The 22,108-nt window shown below is 42.8% G+C and overlaps 1 protein-coding gene across 2 annotated transcripts in view; it reads right to left on the bottom strand.

Annotated features, from left to right (window-relative positions):
• Nucleotides 1-1,864: 1,864 nt before the first annotated feature.
• The window catches only part of sec24c (SEC24 homolog C, COPII coat complex component), a 74,166-nt gene continuing 53,922 nt past the window's right edge, over nucleotides 1,865-22,108 (bottom strand). For both annotated transcript variants that reach the window (XM_038782678.1, XM_038782679.1), the window contains 10 exons: nucleotides 21,512-21,628; nucleotides 20,706-20,876; nucleotides 17,548-17,644; nucleotides 16,520-16,665; nucleotides 14,890-15,028; nucleotides 13,491-13,609; nucleotides 6,965-7,144; nucleotides 5,188-5,379; nucleotides 3,667-3,756; nucleotides 1,865-2,043 (listed from right to left, as the gene is read on the bottom strand). In XM_038782678.1, the coding sequence (XP_038638606.1) occupies nucleotides 1,903-2,043; nucleotides 3,667-3,756; nucleotides 5,188-5,379; nucleotides 6,965-7,144; nucleotides 13,491-13,609; nucleotides 14,890-15,028; nucleotides 16,520-16,665; nucleotides 17,548-17,644; nucleotides 20,706-20,876; nucleotides 21,512-21,628 (1,392 nt within the window). In that variant the 3' untranslated portion in view covers nucleotides 1,865-1,902. The remainder of the gene's footprint in view (nucleotides 2,044-3,666; nucleotides 3,757-5,187; nucleotides 5,380-6,964; nucleotides 7,145-13,490; nucleotides 13,610-14,889; nucleotides 15,029-16,519; nucleotides 16,666-17,547; nucleotides 17,645-20,705; nucleotides 20,877-21,511; nucleotides 21,629-22,108) is intronic.

Below are 22,108 nucleotides of genomic sequence, written 5' to 3'. Positions count from 1 at the left end.
AAACCACAGCATTTCTTTACAATCAATACTGTACAAACATCAAAATCCCGTCTCCCCCCCCCCCCCCCCCCCCGCACAGTTCTGCCAGAACCCGGAGACCACAGATTGCGGAAAGCAAAATGTCTTTTCTGAAGTTGGCTTTTCTTCCTTCACCCCAGTGGCTGGTGATCAATCTGGAAATTTGGAGGTGGGTGCGAATTGCCACGTACTAATCCTGATTATTCATCCAGGCTGACAAAGGTGGCAGTTTGGGCGACATTGCCTCTCGTACTCCAAATCAAACAGGAAGCTAGCAGAATATTGAACGAACAAATACCGGTTCTGTGCTTTAAACTCAGGAAAGGTGTGTCCTTTCCAAATTTATGAATGTATTCATCACCATCACAATGCAGCTTATTCACTTCAAAGCAATGGATCAACCCAGGATTCCTCCCAAGTTTAGAATGAGATATACCCATGTCCGTGATTACACTGGTAGGCAGGCATCCAGGGACTGCTGTGATAATTGTCATTCCAGAAACAGAGCGATAGATTGGATCATTTAACAAACATATATTCCTCTCAAGAACCAGCGCTGTCGGATAAACGTGAATCCCTCCACTTCAAACGCACTGCCACACTAAGACTGAAATAGAAACCGGAGGGCAGATCTGAGGAGGCATTTGGAAAGAAATGTATTTATTGCATCAAAATTAATGTCCCGTTTACAACAGCACATTGTTTGTCTTTTACAGCAGGCTGCAACAAAATCAGCATGGAAATCCAATCCAATAAATAGGAATTGGCAGATACAAAGTTTATCCGGGGGGGTGGGGGAAGTAGGTTAGGGACAGGAAGTGTGCATAATGACTGCAGATGACCGTTGTTCATCTCCCTTGTACTGGATACGATAGCAGTTAGGTACCCCTTTCTTCAACAGTGGCATCAAATATCAAAGTCTTGCAATCACAAAGGTTACAATCAGACCACGAGGCTGATGACACATGGGAGGCGCAAGTTTTTTTTTTATCATTCCTTCTTGGGGTTTAACGTTTTGAGTTGGATAATGCTCGCTTGGGATTCTAAGTTATGGTGCGGGACGGAAGAGCCGTGACTCGGAACAGAGCAGTTTTGAGAATACATCTGCTACACGCTCTCCTCCCATCGGTTAATAAAATCGGAAACACAAAAATACTGACACATTCTGCAAGTATTAAAAAAACCTCTCCCACCCCCACCCCCCCCCCCCCCCCCCCCCCCCTCACACCCCCACCAAAGCCCTTGCTGCAAAATCAGATGCTTTCATCTGGAATCTGCCAGCGAGTACAGCAGGGAATTTAATCAATAGAAATGTTAAGCATTCACATCAGTAGAGTGAATAGATAACTTATTTTCATTCACAAACCTATTCACATTTAAAGACCTAATTAACAGACAGAACGGGGGGAAAAAGGCTGTTGTACAACATGAAATGATTACTTTAGATGTGTATAAAAATAATTTCCAGAAAGTTGAACCATGTTAGCAAAGCCACAAACTGGATTTTGTTGAATTTATTTCGACTTGAAAGCTTGTGCATCAGGAGCTTTCTCTTTCATACAATCACACTCAGTGCATCTCTCTTTTCATCTCCTCATACACAAGGAACACAGCAATACCAGTGTTGAAAAGATAGCTCTCATATAAGATTCTAAATCATATACATTATACTGTACTATTAATTCCTTACATTACATCAGTATTAACAAGTTAGCCACACATCCATGTTGCCTCTGTGGCAGCTGCTGCTGACAATTAGGACCCTTGTTTACACCTCAAGATTGTTGGGCCGATTGGGAAGCAGCTCCTTTCTTGTAAACAGCTCTGCAGCACCCCCCCCCCCCCCCCCCCCACCCCCACCCCCAGACCCTTCACTCCCTCAGTTTAGCTCAGTAGCTGTCGAATCTCTTTGTGCATGTGGCAGAGAAAGTCCACGTATGAAGCTCCACCACTCGCACTCTTGTCCTCCATGAGGAAGTGTTTGAAGAGCAGCTCCATCTTGTCGTCTTGCTTCACAATCATGAGCTGCAAGAAGAAGCCGGTGATTAGAACGGAAGGACTTGCATTTGGATAGTGCTTCATCGGGTCCTCAGCACATCCCAAAACACTTTATAGCTGATAGATTCATTTTAAAGAACAGTGGGGTAATACAAATTGCGCACTGCATGGTTCCACAAGCAGCAAATGAGATAAATTAATTTGTTTAGCTTAGGTTGATTGAGGGATAAATATTGGGAAGAATTGCTGCTCTGCTTTGAATATCACCATGGGATTGTTTACATTCATTTGAAAGGATTGATGAAACTGTTCTATCTGATAAAGCAGCACTCCCTCCATATTATCCTCAAAACATTAGGACTTGATTTTATATTTGGAGGATACAGAATGTACTAATTTTACTTGCTTTGCAGGTTTATAGAGCTTTGTTAATACACAGCCATTGGCAATGTTACACAACACCTCCAGCTCACAGGGCAGACAACCCCTGTGTAAATGGGTTGGGAGTTTGCAATGCACTGTGTAAAATTGATCGCACCGCCAATTCTTCCTACTGATTGGAATCATAAAAGCTCAACCAGCAATCTTTCAGTCCGTAAAGCACTTCCAGAATGGCTCCTTCCCCGACATAACCTGAAAGGTATCGAAATCATTTAGAACAGGAAATGGAGAGCTTCATCTCCCACTAAATCTGGTACTGCTGCATGATATTGCAAATACTTTTGTACATTTTAACATCTTTCCATAGACGAGGTCATTGCTATTAGTCACAACATTTCTATTCGATGTATTTTATCACACCGTTATAATGTCTCAAAGCACTTCACCTAAATACATTCTAAAATCCAATGATAGGTATCAAGATGATACAATGGAACAGGGATACAGTCATGTGGGGTCGCTAATGTCAAGTCTTATCACTCCCTCCGTTTCTGATGTGAACAGACAGTCAGAGAAGCTCATGTCCAAGTCATCATCATGTCTGCTGATTCCCAGAAGCACCGGAGAGATCAGCACACAGCCTGCCTGCTCAAGGGTACAATTGGGGAGGGAACATGTGAATCTGCACTGAACTGGAAGGCAGATATTCCTACAGCAAGTTATAAACAACAGGCTGCAGAGACATTCTTGTATCCTGAAGTTAACAAGTAGAAACCATGAGTGCCTAAGCCCAGTTTGAATCACCGCAACCTTCCAATTCAATCACTGTTGTGGTGATTCCACCTGGTTAAGCAAACCATAACGAGCATGGGGCAATCTGATAAACAACTCACTACACGGGGCAGCACGGTGACACAGTGGTTAGCACGGCTGCTGCACAGTGCCAGGGTCCCAGGTTCAATTCCCGGCTTGGGTCACCGTCTATGCGGAGTTTGCACTTTCTCCCCGTGTCTGCGTGGGTTTCCTCCGGCTGCTCCGGTTTCCTCCCACAGTCCAAAGATGTGTAGGTTAGGTGGATTGGCTGTGATCAATTGCCCCTGGTGGATAGGGTGGGGGGGTTAGGCCTAGGTAGGGTGCTCCTTCAGAATGCCGGGTCAGACTTGATGGGCCAAACGGCCTCCTTCTGCACAGTAGGGATTCCATCATCTCACAAACCAAAGGATTGACACCGCAACGCTAACGATAAAATGTTGGACTTCATAGGTTTACCTTCATAAACCTGGGTCTCTGAGCACGAATCATATCAACCATGGACCGTAACTTTTTGGAGTATGGATTATCCAGCATCGGCAGGGCACTCTGAAAAGCAGGGAAAGCTCAAATCAGACAGCTCACAGCGACACAAAGAACAGAGCACACATTTAACAGAACTCAGCACTTAAGTTACTCAATGCAGGATCGCTGGGAGATGGATGGAACCGTGTTAATTTGTCCCAAGTTTACTGGTTTATGCACCTACTCTTAAAACGTTCTGAATTAGTGGGTGCTCCTGCTACTCAGACTTATTCACTTTTAATATTTAACATTATTCAGAAACTGAATTCACCAACAGACCGTGGGGAACTGAAATTGGCTATATTCTGCTGTCGTCATAAAACCGAGTCGATGGCTGCATTAACGTATTTGAATAGTTATCACTGCTTAGTAGCGGCACGGTGGCACAGTGGTTAGCACGGCTGCCTCACAGCACCAGGGACCCGGGTTCAATTCTGGCCTTGGGTCACTGTCTGTGCCGAGTCTGCACTTTCTCCCTGTGTCTGCGTGCGTTTCCTCCGGGTGCTCCGGTTTCCTCCCACAGTCCAAAGATGAGCAGGTTAGGTGAATTGGCCATGATAAATTGCCCTTAGTATCCAAAAGGTTAGGTGGGATTACTGGGTTATGGGGATAGGGTAGAGGCATGGGCTTAGGTAGGGTGTTCTTTTCTAGTACAGTGCGAATGGCCTCCTTCTGCACTGTAGGGATTCAATAAAGGGCTCAGGTCCATATTTAATTCCAGTCAGGTTGGGTGCTGACATTGGGATAACAAACACCATGATTGGTTCAGCGCTGACGAAAAGTGCAGATACTTCAAATCAACGCCGCAATTATGGAAACTGGCACTTTCAACACAACTACGTTATTATAAACATCCCCGACAATACACAATCAATCTGGCTGCATTCTTCCAAACCTGGGAAAAGGTCATTTTTAGATTTGTGAATCTGCTAATGACAGACTCCAAGTTTTGGGCATAAATCTCATAATATACTGGAGAAGCCTTGACAATATTGGACAGTCTTTGTAACAAGAGAACTTGCTATATCGTAAAACAAAAAAAATCAGTTCCTGGCTTATGGGACTGAAAAACTGCAATAAGGAAATTTCCAGACAAGGTTTGTGTCAAGGCTTCAGACTTCCATGAGGAAAATGGTCAGATCAATAACATTTTAACGCTACCCATCTCAAAGTCACAAGACACACACAAGCACACCTAAGTCATGTGTTCCAGGGAGGAGATCCTCTGGCTGATTCGCAATCCAACTCTTGGTCTGCGGCATTGTAGGTAGCAGATGAGGAACATATCAGCCATGATAGAATGGTGGAGCAGACCCGATGGGCCGAATGGCCTAATTCTGCTCCTATATCTTATTAACTTGTGAACACCTGGCACATTTATTTATAATTCAACGCCTAAAATGCTTGGTATGAATTGTAACGGAGAGGCAGGACTCACTCTCAGCGCAAACTCACCAGTGCAGAATCAATCTGCCCGAACGATTGCACGTTAAAGATGCTCTGGATCAGGTCGTGCTGTGTGTTCATTCCCACCCAAATGAAGAGGTTCAATCCATTCTCCAACAGATAGATGCCACCCTTTGATAATCGCTCCTCTGAGCAACGAATGGCCACTGGGAAATCATCACTATCAACATCCATTTTGTGCTGAGAGGGGAAAGCAACAAAGTTATGGTCAGAATAAAGACTTTTTTTTCTAAACTAAAAGATGTCGAGAATATCGATTTACCAACTGAAAGATACACTGGCTGAATTCCCTCCAACTATACACAAGAAAAATAATGTGCATTGAAATAGCACCTTTCAGGAGCTCAGAGCAATCAAATACTTCTGAAGTGTAGTCACTGATTAAATCTATGAAACATGGCAGCCAATTTGTGCACAAGATGCTGCCACAAAGTGAAAATGAGCAGATAATTCTACAATTATTTTTAAGTAGTATTGCCCAAGACGGGGAAAAATTCTTCTTGCTCTTCTTCCAATAATGCCGTGCAACTGTTAACTTCCACCTGGGGGCAGATGGCCTTGCTTTAACATCTGTCAGTGCGGCACTTCCTCAGCGTTGTCCTAGTTACATGCTTAATGCCCAAGGCTGAGACTACAAATTGCCCTGTGTATCTGCATGGAAAATGCTCATGTTGCCGAATCTGCGGGGGCAGCACGGTGGCACAGTGAGTAGCACTGCTGCCTCATGGCGCCGAGGTCCCAGGTTCGATCCCGGCTCTGGGTCACTGTCCATGTGGAGTTTGCGCATTCTCCCCGTGTTTGCGTGGATTTCGCCCCCACAACCCAAAGATGTTCAGGGTAGGTGGATTGACCATGCTAAATTGCCCCTTAATTGGAAAAAACGAATTGGGTACTCTAAATTTATATTTAAAAATTTTTTTTTAATGTTGCCGAATCTGAACTGCTCTCTATTAGTATACACGTCAGCTCACTCCCAGTAAAATAAAAAAGAAACAGAAACTGCTGCAGTTATACAAGTAGGCAATCCGCAACTCAGAAAAATAGAAATTCTGGGTGTTGCTTCATCAGAAAGGACCCAAAGTTTTTGACTAGCAGATTGTGTTTTTATGTCAGCCGAGGATCGAGAAAGGGCAATGTGGACCAGGTTACGCCTTGGCAACACCTCCAAATTGGAACTCAATAATTGAATACCGCAATTCAGAGCAAGTTCCCGTCAACATTTGCCAATTTAATTGGGGCAGCCCAACATGGCTGGCCATTTTCACACCTGTTCTTGAAATCAAACCAGTAACTGAAGCCGACTGCAACTCAGTCACAGGGCACCAAACAGAAATTGGCACACTCAGGCAGATCAATTTCGGATGGCACATGCTCAGAAATTACCTTGGAGATTTAAACATGTTTCACTGCAGTTTCTTTTTTTCTTAAATTTAGAGTTCCCAATTATTTTTTTGTTCAATAATTAAGGGTGGCCAATTCACCTACCCTACACACCTTTGGGTTGTGTGGGTGAGATCCACAAAAACACCGGGAGAATGTGCAAACTCCACATGGATAGTAACCCAGGGCTGGGATCCAAGCAGAGTCCTCAGCGCCATAGACAGCAGTGCTAACCACTGTGCCATGCCGCCCTTTCACTGTAGTTTCTCATTTTTAAAAAAGACTTGCATTTATAGAGCACTTTTCACAATCACCAGAAAGCACTTCACCGTCAATGAAGTGCTTTTGGGGTGGTCACTGTGTAAGCTATTAATTGTTGACTTACCACAGGTAAAAGCCTCGGGTAGAAGAACACGCTGGTTTCTGCTACATCCATGGATGTGACAAGCTGACGGATGTAGGCACGGTCGTCAGTGGAGACCTCTGCTCCAGGCTGGATGACGTCACTCTTCAGCACACAATTCAGGTAGACAGGCAGCAGTTTCATGCACTCAGGCAGGATGAGCTGGGGAGGAGATGCAGGAAATGAACAAACAATGGGGCGGGATAAGCCTAAATTCACCAGGGCGCGTCCACAGATAAGCAGGTCACAATTATCAACAAAGTCAGGTGAGAAGGCAGACGGGATCTGATCAAAGCGTTCAAAGCTCAATGATTATTTCTGACTGAATAGAGAAATCATTTCTATTGGTCAGTTAGATGATCGTGAGTGCGCGCAAATTGACTACGTGTACGAAAGTTGAGTGGCAAGTTAGTGAATCTTAACTCAATAAAACTAATGACACTTCAAAAATCACAACTGAAAGTGTAGTGATTTAGGACATCCTGAGATACTATATAGATACAAATATTTAAAGCTATTTAGTTTTCTCTAAAGACAGACCTGCATTTACACGGCATTTTCACCCCGGGACACCCTCAAAGGACCCTGCTACGGTTATACTTTTGAAATGTAGGCACTGACATTGTGTAGTGAATTGCAGCAGCCAATGTTCTCACAGCACGCTGAATCAGACAGCTGCTTGAAAAATGGTAAATGGAAGAAACAGTGAGATTAAACCAAGTTGTATGCATGGACATAAGCAGTGCAGCCTGAAAGTGCTGGGAAAACTCAGCAGGTCTGGCAGCATCTGTGGAGAGAGAGTTAAAGTGTCGAGGCAGTCTGACTCTTCACCAGAACTGGAGAGATGTAGGTATGTGATGGGCTTATGCTGCTGAAAAAATGGGGAGATGGTTAGCTGGAATAGAAGAGATGGGTTAAAAGGCAGGGGAGGTTAAACGCCAAAGATATCATGGAAGAAAAGGCAAAGGGAGTGGTAACGGTTATAGTAAAGAAACAAAGCATTGGTCCAGAGTAGGTGTCAATAGCAGGATGAATCCACACAGAATGAAAACAAAAAAGAATTTAGATTGGCACTTGGCAAAGTTGTCAGAAGTTGTTGAACTCAATGCTCAAAAGTTCAGAAGGCTGTAAAGTGCCTAATTGGAAGATGGGGTGCTGTTTCTCCAGCTTGTGTTGGGGGCTTTACAGAAATATTGCAGTAGGCCCTGTGTAAAAACATGAGATGAGAGCAAGATGGTGATTTGAAATGCAAGTGACCTGAAGGTCTGAGTCACGCTTGTGGAACGAGCGGAAGTTTTCTGCCAAGTGGTCACCCAGTCTGCATTTGTTTTCCTCAATGTCGAGACAACCATATTTTGAGCAGCGAATACAGGAGATTAAACTGCCAATATAGCAAATTGCTGCTTCACTTGGAGTGTGCGTGCGCGAGGCTTTGGACAGTGAGGAGAGAGTTAAAAATGTAGGTGTTACACCACCTCAGATGGCATGGAAAGGTACCAGGCAAAGGCGATGAAGTGTTGGGGGTGATAGAGCAGCGGACCAAGTTGCCGTGGAGGAAATGCCATCCAGATTGATGACAAGGAGGGTTAAGTGCTTGGTAGGGACATCCTGAGAGGATGATCCTTTGAATGCAGCTGATGGGGTGGAACCGGAGGACAAGGGAACCCCTATTGTGGTTCTGGTGGGGGCAAGGGTAGAAGTGTGGTAAACGGGTTGGACACAATTGTGGGCCTTATCAATCATAGCGAGGGAATCCTCATTTGAGGAAAAGAAATATCAGAAGCACCATTATCGAAGGCAGCGAGACTGAGAAACTAGGAGAAAGGACTGAGTCTTTACAGTAAGTGTAAAAGTGTTTGCGCAATGTTATTAGGCCGATGATTTGAGGATTATCATTAAAAATACTGCATAATATCCTATCAAAAGCATTGAAATTCATAACTTTACCAGTTTCAAATATAACTAGTTTTAAAACAGGTAATGTGTCATCAAATTCTTCAAATCTGGTTAAGATTGCAGAACAGAGCCAATTTCTTTTAATCATCACTACCACATTGTATTTAGTGATTTTATGAAAATGAAATGAAAATCGCTTATTGTCACGAGTAGGCTTCAATGAAGTTACTGTGAAAAGCCCCTAGTCGCCACATTCCGGCGTCTGTCCGGGGAGGCTGGTACGGGAATCGAACCGTGCTGCTGGCCTGCTTGATCTGCTTTAAAAGCCAGCGATTTAGCTTTGTGAGCTAAACCAGCCCCTTTAAGCAGGATGTCAGATGGTTTAGAAATTAGAAAGCCTGAGCCATTTCTACAGTGCACACTGAAATGAATGACGTGCCCTCAAGTCTGCCTCCGGGTCATCCTGCAACTGCCAGTCTGTGTGCTGATATAATTCCCACATGGAATTCCAGGATATCGACCAAATGACAACAAAGAAATAGTGCAGGCCAGGATCATTGTGACTTTTTATTATTCATTCATTCTTGGGATGTGGGCATTGTTGATGAGGTTGGAATATTACCCATTGGTAGTTAATCTCAGGTAGTGATACCTGGCATTCCTCTTGAACCACCTCAGTATAATTCACCAGCTCCCTTCAACCCTGCTCTTTCATTTCTCACCTCCTTTCCTTCTGACTCCCAGTGAAGTGTCAGTCTGACTGGGCCTTTGAATTACACATTCCTGAAGGGCACTACAGTCCAATGCTCTCTTTGCCGGATCTCTGCAGGAACACCAGATGCTTTTCCTTTCATTGTAGCACCCAGACTAACTCAGCACAGAGCACAAATTTAACAGCTACCCTGACATCCCAGATCGTGCCTTCATCCACTAACCTATTGAGAAAGCTGGAGAGATCAACATTTATAGCCCATCACAAGCTTCTTCGAGCGCGTAGTTATCCGATAAAATACAGATGACTGGATATTGCTGAGCGATAGTTTGAGTATAAGGATCTTGTGGCGCAGTGGGTAGCAATCCTACCCTCTGGGTCAAAGGCTCCAAGTCCCAATCCAGGATTTAGTGACGAAACAGGTCGATAGTCAGCTTGTAAATCCTTCCAGTATATCTGATGACAGGCGGTAAGAGGGGGAGACTTTCCTGATCAGCCACAGAAAACCACTACGGTACTTTACTCCGCATCATCATGGACCAATCCAATGAAAGTCCATGGTCACCAATGCCCTCTTAGGGCCTGGCACCTAAAGGAGAGGATTGTTTGAGAATAAATGAGCAACATCTCAAATCCTGCTCCTAGGTAGGTGTCAGTGTGATTCGCATTTCAAACTTTCGAAATCTAATCCAGCCTCTCTCCAACTGCATCCATGTTCCCCAGAATAGATATGCAAAATATGAAAGGCAGTCACTGCTCATATTACCTCTCGTCTCAATCACTAAATCATATGTAAAGTTGTTATTTTACAAGGAGCACTAAGCAAGTACATAATGGCTTTCAACGACAAACATCCAGCACCACCAGCACTAGTTAACGTCAACTTTCAAAGGCAGACATTAAGGCAACAAAAACTGAAATAATAATGCTGCAAACATTGTTTCCATCAACTTCAAAACACAGGACAATAAACGTTTTAACCTGGCAGCTTCCAAATCTCAAAACAGTTTTCAGCTGCTTCAATAGTTTTGCTTCAATGGCGTTAACTGGTTAAGATCCATGGTGACTTGAGCAGTCACCCAAAAACCCGTACATACTTTGTGGTTTTATTTTCTGGCTGTAAAATATCCTGAAGTGCTTCAGTGTAAAAGTGCTTATTGAGTTACAATCATTCGGGGCAGCAGGGTAGCATGGTGGTTAGCATAAATGCTTCACAGCTCCAGGGTCCCAGGTTCGATTCCCGGCTGGGTCACTGTCTGTGTGGAGTCTGCACGTCCTCCCGCTGTGTGCGTGGGTTTCCTCCGGGTGCTCCGGTTTCCTCCCATAGTCCAAAGATGTGCGGGTTAGGTGGATTGGCCATGCTAAATTGCCCGTAGTGTCCTAATAAAAGTAGGGTTACGGGTTAAGGGGGAGGTTGTTGGGTTACGGGTATAGGGTGGATACATTGACTTGAGTAGGGTGATCATGGCTCGGCACAACATTGAGGGCCGAAGGGCCTGTTCTGTGCTGTACTGTTCTATTCTATCTATCTTTGTAATGTAGGAAATGCAGCAATTTGCACTCAACAAGGATCCAGAAACAACCACCAGGTAAATCAGCAGAAAATCTCTGATGTTTAATGGGGCACATATTTATCAGGGTACCGGAGACAACTCCCCTGCGTTCCTATGCCCTGATATCTCTTTTAGCCACGCATGATAGTTTAACGCCTGATTCAAAAGATGGCATTTCTGTCAGTGCAGCATCATTTTGATGCAGTAATGAGATTTCAGCCGAGATTACGTGCTCGAGTTCCTGGAGTGAGGGTTTGAACCACAACCTGCTGACTCCCAGGCAAAAGTGCAGAAAACCAAAGCAGAATACTTAACCAAAATATTAAATTTTTGGTTATTTCTTTTTTTTTAAACCGTCAGAAAAATTCAACAGATTAAATTAAATTTCCTCTGCAGACGAAGAAAAGTCTGGATAACTGGAACTAGAATGAAACGGTTCATTTCATTTTACTTCTAAGAAATTTCTTTAATATTCGTCGGACAATCTGCAGTGCTGTGAATTGATTGCGGCCCTTTCTCTTCTGCTGATTGCATATCTGGTGGCAGATGTCAGCATTCAGCACTCCCAGGTCAGATTTTAATTAAGAGATAGCCTTATAAAGGTTTGATCTGACAGAGTCAGCAGTTCAGGGACCAAGTGGATACCCAGGGGATTGAAGAAGCCTAATATATACGGCATACGGGTAACAGGCTTTCATACTGTGTAACTCGATGCAACTCACAGCTTAGAATCCATAAAGTCCCTATCCTGTAGGAGGGGGCCATTCAGCCCATTAAGCCTGCATCAACCTTCCCAAGAGCACTCTGCCAAGGCCCACTCCTCCTGCCCTATTCCTGTAACCCCATACATAGATCGTACTGAGCTATTTGACACAACTAGTGGCTTGCGAGGCAATTCCATTTAAGAGTCAATCACCTTTCTGTGGGTTTGGAGTCACATGTAGACCAGACCAGGTAAGGATGGCAGATTGGCTTTACGAAAGTGCATTAGTGATGGGTTTTTACAATGAAAATCCAATGTTTACAATGGTTTCATGGTCACTACTAAGACTAGCTTTAAATTCCAGACTTACTCATTGGATTCAAACCCATTTCTACAGTGCATTAGCCTGGGCCCCTGGATTAGTGGGCAGCTGACATTACCACCACCCAACCCTGTATGCAGAATTAAATTGATCCACCTTAAACATGATCAAGTGCGGACAGAGTGGGCAGCACTGTGGCGCAGAGGTTAGCATTGCTGCCTCACGGCATCGAGGTCCCAGGTTCGTTCCCGACTCTGGGTCACTCTCCGTGTGGAGTTTATACATTCTCCCTGTGTCTGCGTGGGTCTCACCCCCACAACCGAAAGATGTGAAGGGTAGGTGGATTGGCCAAGCTAAATTGCCCCTTAATTTGAAATTAATTTTTTTTAAAGGATTAAAAAATGTTTTAAAGCGTGGACAAAGTGTCTTCCGCAGTGGCATTCTAGGTTAAAATAAATAATAATTTCAAACTTCCACACTAACTGGAAATTCCCTCAATCCTCCTCTTTGGATTCCTGGTTTACCAGGGAATTTCCAGTCTTCTCTTGTTTCTGAACAGCCCTGTTCTTTCTGAACTGTATGGTGACGCACAGGACAAAGCTATGTGAATATTTAGCTGCAGGAACATGATTATCTTTCATGTTTCAGCCTGAGGACATCAAACATAGCTACTGACAGCAGCCAGTTTTCTTCTTCCCAGTATCAATGATTGATTATGTGCAAAGATGTCAGGTGCAATCTCAGAAAATCCAAGTAATGGTTAAACCACATTTCATTCACCCAATGACACAGCTTGAACAAGTTACAGATACCTGCAATGATGGTCAAAATTAATGAACCCACGGTTTTGTGAATATTGGTCATGTTTTAATCCAACTATCTCACATTGCCAGCCTCTGAGACAAGTTCAATTCCTGGGAACGGCTGCATTTAAAGATTTAGATAAATTCTCAGCACTCTTCCTCCAAAGTCCTATTAGCATTTCCATTTTTAAAAAGGATCTTATGCGATTAAATAATTCTTCAATCTCATACCAGTCGAAACAAGTTGCGGTGCCCCACAGCCTGTGGTGTGTCAGCGTTTGATTTTAACGCACGGTGAAAGAGTACAGGTACCGAGAGCAGAAAGAGAGGGATCAATTTTGTTTGTGAATCTTGGTCGAGGAGCAAAGAGCAAAACATTCTCAAATGTGAATTCGGTTACCCCTCCAGCCCGACAAGGGCAGATAGCTTTCAAAGTAGCCCATGTGTGTTTAAACCAACGTGCCATTTGGTGTAGCAGCCAAAAGAAACAGTGGCTTGCAAGTAATACCACCAACTTACCTGACCAGCTGATGATGGACTCGCACAATTCTTACGGTAGCAGGCAAGAATCTGAGCGGACTGGTTAATTAAGGTATCTCGCACGGTCTTTGTGGGGTTGTTCAGGACACTACGATATGCTGCAAAAATGAGAAAATGGGTTTCTAGTGTTACACCAACAAGTGTGTACAATGTGACAGCAAAATGGTTGAAAACTTCAAACTCATTCTACTGACAAATCTCTCAAACACTTAAACCAAGTCTTTAATCCACCACTGGAACAGACTTGAAAACCCACGAAACCCTGGAACACCCACGAGGATACAAGGGCAGTGTATTTCCAACATTAATAATGGGATAAAAATACTGCCTCCAGCAATATGTTAAACGGCAATAAAAAAAATTATTCCACAAGAGTGTTATTTAGCAGTTGTAAACTATCTTAAACAGAAGTACTTCCTGTTGCAATCTGCAGCTTTAAATATAGAATCTGGTGTTTCAATGAATTGAAGGTGTCTGATAAGAGTATTGATATAAACCAATTTCTAAACTGGCTGCTGGGTTTTACAGTAGATTCATTGTTTATTGGCTCCCAGTAAGGTACGAAAAGCCTCATCGTTCTGTGAGAGGCTCAGACACCTTCACAGATAACGACTGCATTTGACACTCGATTTTGTTCAAGGAAATACGAGCTTAAATTAAAGGCGGTTATTTGAAACCAAACTCTAAATGGTAAACATCTAAATAATGGGTGGAGATCAGGATCCAAAAACAATATCACTTTATTTCCATCCCAAGTTACACAATATTCCTGGATCTTTCAGTATACTCACACAGCATATAGAATAAAACTTGTTTAAGGTATTTTATAAACGGGACTGAATTTGGGAAGGAGCCGTATATGTTGTTACAGGCTAAGTGGCTGACCATCATTTGAAACCAGACACTGGATTCCAGCCTTGGATGTCGTTGATTAGTTTCTGCAGTGTCATTTTCTCCCACCTTTCTCCCCTTTGGAAACGGTCAGGTGAAGTCTAATTCAGTGACACTTCCAAGTACTCAAGAGTAACTATAATTGGCTTGTGAGCCTGCAACGCAATTTATTTAATCTGCAGGGAACCACAACATACCCAACCCCATTCTCAGGAGAGATCTGTGCACTCACACTGCCCAAGAGGTATCCTTGAGATAAATATAACTATTGGAGCAGGAATCCTGACTGACTGACTTTCCCCTCCCCCACCCAGGGACAGCGAGATTAGCTGTCACACCCCGAATGCTAGGCGAGAGATCAGCTAACTTTTGCAGCATTATTTTTCCAAGACAGGCTCATGGCAACGAGACGGGGCCAGGTTCAATGCGCGCTGTGTCAAGGCACTTTCCGACATGAAAGCAACGTCAAATTCTGGCAGAAGCTTACCCAGTTTCACAAAGTAGTTGATAAGTGTGTCAGTCTCACAGTTTCTGTACAGATCAGCGAGCTGAGTACAGCAATTAAGTGATAGGTTGTGTATACGTAACCTCCTCTGTCCACTGCAACTGGTGTAGAGCAAAGCGCACTGTGGAGACGGAGGAAAGAAAGGGAAAACGCTCATTTATTGAATGCATTGGCACAGCCCAAAAATAAACGTAGAAATTTACTTCAGCAAATCCTGAAAAAAATGAATGAACTGTGCACAAAGCTAGTTTTAATAACAGAGGGAAAAATGCTTCTATATTTCCAATTGCAGAAACACCATCAGACACACAAGTATTGAATACAGATGACGACACTGTCTGAGGAAGATTCAATATTAACTTTAACTTTCAAAACGAGAACTGGACTAATAAGAGTGGGGGGAAAATAAGCCCTTTCAAATAGCTGGCACAGGCAGTCGAATGGTCTCCTTACGTTCTCTATGATTCAGTAGATTAATGTTATCAGCATGACTATTAACCTGTCAGAAAGTTCCACTGATCCAACAGACTTGAAATTCAGCAGAGTTATTTGTCTTTATTACTGATTCTGTGAGGCCACTTGCTAAAGCCGACAGCCACACTCCACAAATTGTTTGAAAGAGTAAGAGTTTAAGCAGGCATAAGGATTTAAGTTTCAACATATCCAATCAGTGCTCCACTCAATCAACAAAGCATACAGAATGTTTCGCTGGAGTAGATAAAACAATAGGGTACAGGTCCAAGGACATCGTGCACAATCTGTCCAGTGTTCTGGTCAGAGTAAAGGTTGAATACTGCCTGTTCACAAAGACAGGCAGTCAAGTCATGGAAGCAGCTCAAAGAAAAGCCATAAGCCTGAGAATTGAGATGTGAGGAAAGATTGGGGAAATGTTGACTTTTCAGCTTTGAAAGAAAATGATTAAGAAGCACGGATAACATCATGAACAGTGTAGAAAGGCCCGAGTTGGACCATGAATGAACAAGAGTAGGACAAAGAGCACAGATTCATAACAAAGAGCAACTGCATGAATATCCAGCAAAATAACAGACGAGATGCATGGACGTCAGAGGATGGATGGATGGACTCACATTCCCCATCTGTGTCTATACGTGATCTCTTCCTTGTGAAGTAGATGCAAATTTGGGAGCAAAAGTATAAAGGTAGCCAGGCACACCTAAAATAAAAAGCTGTCACAGACTGATGCCAAAATACATTTGTGGATGATTATCACACCAGTGCAAAGACGAGTTAAGAGAGCCAACTGAAGCAAGAGCAATGGTGCACTCAAGTAATATGCTACAGAAGGTTAAAGCTTGTGTTCATTTCCACAGAGTAGGCAGCCAATCTCAGCTGTGTAGTCAGAGGATGAGTTAGGATTCATAATTCCCCAGACAGGGGCAGTGACAATGGAAGTGGCTGCACCAGAGAATTGTACACACCCCCCCGGGACAAAGAAATGGTGATTGGCATGAGCAAAATGGAGAACACAAATCGGTGACACATTAAACTCAAATATATCCTTATTCTTTAAGAATATTTATTGACTGGTCAGAAAAATTGCTATTAATTAAAAGCAGGCTTGCTGCTCGATGTTCTAATGGTATTTTTTCACCTGAATTTGAGCTCCATTATCTTCATTCAGCTTGTCATCGTGTTTAAACTCCACAGTGATAGCTTTGTCACAGTCTAATGCAGCCAGCTCAACATCAGTTGTGTTACTCATATAGAAAGAGCCAAAGAAATCAGTTGCTCTAATCCCTGGAATAAAAGCAATTTAAAAAATATAACCACAATTCGAGCCAAAGCCAAATTTGCAGATAAGGTTTCATACTTGGAACCAAGTGGTCTTTGCTGAGGTTTTGCGAGCACAATAAATACATTTTCTTGCAGACAAACTAACTTTTCACATAACACATTTCAAACTAATACATGTAATATGACACCACTCACAACAAGCTAAAATACATCTAGTGGCATCAACTGTAATCAGTCAAGTTTACACAGGGGATTCCCGTTTTCACTGATTGCACACGCACTGACAATATTAACATATTGACATAAGTGTGGCCAAACATTGCAAGAAGCAATGAACATTTAACAATGAGTGCATTTTTTTTAAAAAGCTGGTTATTAAGAGCTATCGTATCCAATAGATTATTTATTACTTGCATCTCAATATTACCAAATCAAAGGATTAATATTTTGGAATAATCCGACAATGTTTTCAGGTTAAAGCTACATCCATGTTGGGCAACACAAAGTTTGCATCATCAGAATATTATAGATTAGAATTTCTTGCTGGTTGAAGATTTGCTTTTAATCACCTTCAACGTTGCAATCTCCACTTAGCCACTTATTAACTAGTTGTTGGTATTCAACGCAACAAGTTTGCACCTCGGAAATGGTGGAAGTGCATATTGCCTTAAAAAGTAGTGCCCAGATCAAGCTTAGCATATCGTACATGTCCAGGCCAGAAAAGAAAGTCAGTGGCTAAAGATGCGCATCCCTTAAGAAACAACTATAGAGGCACAAAGTTTGTACACAGGCCTGTATACAAGTTGAAACTGTACTAATAAATCATAATGTTTTCAAAATAAAAATCAACGAGATTGTTCCTGACACCATCCGTTCACAACATACCTGTGCTTGTGCGTACCCGCATCACTGAATCAAACCCAATCACTTTTCGCACATCCCTATGCAGGTCATTTAGGAAGCGCTCCCCATCTGCTTGTGCCTGGAAGGAAATAAACAGCATTTTAAAATTTACCTGCACCATAACCTAAATGCTTTGTCCTTTAGAAGGAGAAAGTTAAGTTTAAATGACACTCGTGGATAATTCCTGCAATGGCTCACCAATGTCCTTTGGGGGGACATCCCTATCTGGTGTGGCCAACATGTGACTCTAGATCCACAGCAATGGGATTGACTCTCAACTACCCTCTGAAATGGCCAAGTAGGCCACTGCGTTCAATGTTAATGAGGGACGGGCAACAAATGCTGGTCTTGCCAATGACACCCATGTTCCATGAAAGAACAGGTTACAAGAAAGGAACCGAGTTAAATATTTTCAGACAACTATCTCGGTCATCTCTTGCAGATCACTATGTGCTATGAATCAAACAGCTAGATTCTCTAGCAACATCATTTCCAATTACAGCAATGTTTATCAAGCCTTGGGGACAAAACCTCAACCCGCCAAAGTATAACCCAAACAGATAATTTCTTGTAATACTATCTCTTCAATTCCAGGAATATGTACACAGCAATATTATTGGGAGTTATTCACCGTGCTTATTTAATGAATGCTAAATCATACATTCAGTTGTAAACTAGGCTTAATGACATAAGTAAACCTGCAAAAATATATTTTTTAAAATAAATTTAGAGTACCCAATTCATTTTTGCTTCCAATTAAGGAGCAATTTTAGCGAGTCCAATCCACCTCGCCTGCACATCTTTGGGTTGTGGGGGCGAAACCCACTCAAACACGGGGAGAATGTGCAAACTCCACACGGACAGTGCCCCAGAGCCGGAATCGAACCTGGGACCTCAACGCCGTGAGACATCAGGGCTAACCCACTGCGCCACCGTGCTGCCCCTGCAAAAATAATTTGATATCATATTGTTGCAAACCGTAATCGTGGTTTATTACAGACAGCCTTGTAACAAGCAATTTTAGCATTATATTTGCCATTAGTTCGATGTAACTTTGGTCAGAGCACTGTGGGCTTGCTTCAACCACTGGATTAATTTTGCAAAATTAGAAAGATATATCAATGGAATAAAAAGCCAGGCCTTTTGAATACTCCTGGAATCTCCAGACATTAAAATGTAATATTCCAGAACACTTCCGTCAGCAACACAGGAGAAAATCGTTGGGGCAAACAAAACATTTCTTTTTAATTAAGGGGCAATTTAGCGTGGCCAATCCACCTAACCTGCATTTCCTTGGGTTGTGGGGGTGAAACCCACACAGACACGGGGAGAATGTGCAAACTCCACACATACTGTGACCCAGAGCCGGGATTGGACCGGGTTCCTCAGTGCAGTAGGCAGCAGTGCTAACCACTGCACAACCATGACGCCCTTCAAAACGTGTTTTTAAATTAAAATTTTTCGATGTAAAAATAATCAAACATGGGAACGAAGACTATATCACTCACTGTCAATAATTAACGAATTGAGTGAGTGAGGGAGTGCTCACGTTCTGAGTGGTCGTAAAAGATGGGGCACCATGAGGATGGACATGTTTAGTGGCCAATGGCGTGAGTGTGGGGGAGGGGTGATTGGAGGTCATGTGGTGACAGTTCCGGGAATATGTCCAGAGTTGGCAATCAGAACGAGAGGAAGCGCTATCACCGGTTCCATCTACTCAAATTGATGTTTAACTATATTACGCCAGTTTTTAAACACAAGATTACTTTAAACATTTTTCATAAACTATTCATTGACACAAACCAGCTGATGTTCTCAATGAACTTAATATTTACAGAATTGTCCAGAAGGAAAATTCTACATACTTGGTGAAATGCAGTTGCTGAATAAGGTTAAAATGGTGATAATAATGTAAATCTATTGTTTATGAACTACTTCCCAATTTAAATCTCCGTAAACAAAGAAAGAGAACTAGTTCCAGTAAGGGGAAGGCTGTTCTGCCCATTGTGTCCATATAATGTTTGAGTACAAGTTGAAAGTAGAACAAATGAGTACCCCACCTTTCAAATGGGATGACAAGAACCCCAAACAGATGAAGCACAATGCCCCAATTCTCTACTTGGAAATCACCATCTTCTACCTCGTACCAACAGCAACTCTTGCTTCTTGGGTGGTCCAAGGCTAGACTTATTAAGTTTGTTATTAATGTCATTCAGTTGGTGTGGGTGGCTGGACAGATTCCTACTCCATTTCTCATTTTTCTGCACAGTTTTCCAATCTTGGCCAAGATTGTGGGCACAGTTTTTCTCTTCCCCACACACAAGTGCAGATAATTTTCTCTATTTTGTAGCAAGAACGGTTCAGGCAACACAGTCGCTAGACCCAATCTTTTCCCCAGGAAGTAATTATTCTCTTTCTCCTGGACACACTCTGGGTGCAGTTCATCATCTCCTGAGATGGGCAGATGCCAGTATAAGTTACTCTTGTATTCATTACATCTGATCATCAGGGCCTGCTCTATGAGGAACCAGGGGCATGTCCCAGGTCCAACTCACACAAGAAAGAAGATACAAGAGCATTTTGCAGCATCACTTTACTGGAAATCAAATATCCCCACTGCTGCTTAGTCCTATCCACAGTGACCAGGGCTTTGGGAGGTTTAAGCTTCACTCAATTCTTAAGGAATATGGACATCTGACACAATACTGAAGCTCAGGGGTTAAGTCTCCAAACAAAAGGATTTTCCCCCCCCCAAGAATTACTCAAATTTAATTCAGAAGTAAAATCAATTAAAAAATGTTGTTTGTTCAACAATTCATTCCAAGTAATACAACTTTAAAAAACGCTGTCCTTTAAGCCAGCTGGATAAAAATGGAATTGCTTTTCACAATGCCCCTGCACCAAATCAGCACTGAAGGCCAGCTCCTTCTCAAGGGCAACTAGCAATGGGCAATAAATGCTGCTCTTGCCCGTGACACCTTTTAAATATAAACATGAAGATGTACAATTCCTAGATAATGTGGCTGCGAAAGAATTGTCGAGAAGTCTGATATTTCTGCAGGTGGAGGCAGGTCGAAGTGAAACCTTTGAGAAAGAGTTGTGAAATTGCTGGAGATCTACAGCAACAGTACGAATGTTACCTGGAAATAAGTGTACTTGTAAATGGAACCTCCGGTTTGGTATGTCACCAACCCTAAAGTAGCCACATCCACATACTGATTGGGGAATAGGAAGAGATCCACACAGCAACCTTGCGCCACACATTCCTTGGCCAGGTTATTGTAAAAGCTCGTCTGCGGCTGAAACAGAACCTGTAACGACAAATGCATAGGTTTAAAAAAAATTGAGCCATATATAAATAATCAGTGCACACACTTGGATCAGCTTCTGTTTCATTGCACGAGTTTTATTTGTAGTGGATTGCCATGGTTTTTATTCCATGGTTCACGGGTTACTGGAGCTCAGTTGCTCCTCACTTTACTTGACCGCTGAAGCATTTAGTGTGGTTATGCAGATATAATTCTCTTACCGTACTATTGAAGCAAATCAATTCCCACAAGAAATTATTCCTGCAATGAGTTTTTCTTAAGTGCTGGGTTCACATTCACTCCCTCCCACTCTTTATGGGGTGCACAAAGTGAGAAATTAAATTCCTTAAATGTTTGTGGGCTAGCATTAGATAAAGTATAACCGTGAAAACTATGACATTGTCATTGGAAAAATCCCAACAGGGTCCCGAATACCCGCCTGGGTTGGGAACCAGCCAATCGCATCTGGCCTGCAACCCCACATTACACAGTAATTAATCTGACATTGCTGGCTTCATCCACCTCCCATGAACAAATAATTAAAATTAACCAAAAGGCATTGCTCAATATCTTTTGAATTCCACAGGCTTGCAAATAGCAAACTCTAAATTAGGAAAACGCCATCTGGACCATCCTACTTTTTCCTTATCTGTGTTAATAAGCTTCTTGTCATCTCTATTCTTCAGTTTTCCAGGTGCTTCAGCAAGAGGCAGAGTGGAGTGAAATATGAACAGTTTTCCAGCACATTCTGCAGCCTGCAAGTAGAAAAAACAATATGTGAAGGAAGCCAATAGTCAAAGTATCTACTGACATGACGGTCAGACAATGAGTTGAAGGCGAGGCAAAACTCACAGCAAACATGTCTCTGCGAACCGCAGCAAAAATAACTCATCTACAGTCAGGTCCACCAATAAAGGCTATTTATCCAGCACTCTGCAGTGAGTGGAGGAAAGTTACATACAAACTGCTTGGGTGAAATCAAGGCCAGTCACCGAGGGCGGTGGGATTTCAGAGTGGGATTGACAGGGGCAGGGTCACTCGGTCATCTCCATTCTGGCTGGGAAGAGCAATATTACCAAATGCAGGTGGAGAGAGAAAAAAAATTGCATTCCACCAACACTAAACGTGTCAAGGAGCCATAATCTCTACCACCCAGCCAAATGAGAGCATAAACAGGGAAGGCTGGAAATAACTCCGCCCCCTCTGAAAGAGAAGTGACACATGGGGTATATTTC

This window comes from Scyliorhinus canicula, chromosome 22, assembly GCF_902713615.1.
Source record: "Scyliorhinus canicula chromosome 22, sScyCan1.1, whole genome shotgun sequence".
Taxonomy (NCBI): Eukaryota; Metazoa; Chordata; class Chondrichthyes; order Carcharhiniformes; family Scyliorhinidae; genus Scyliorhinus; species Scyliorhinus canicula.
This window is presented reverse-complemented; position numbering and strand designations above follow the sequence as displayed.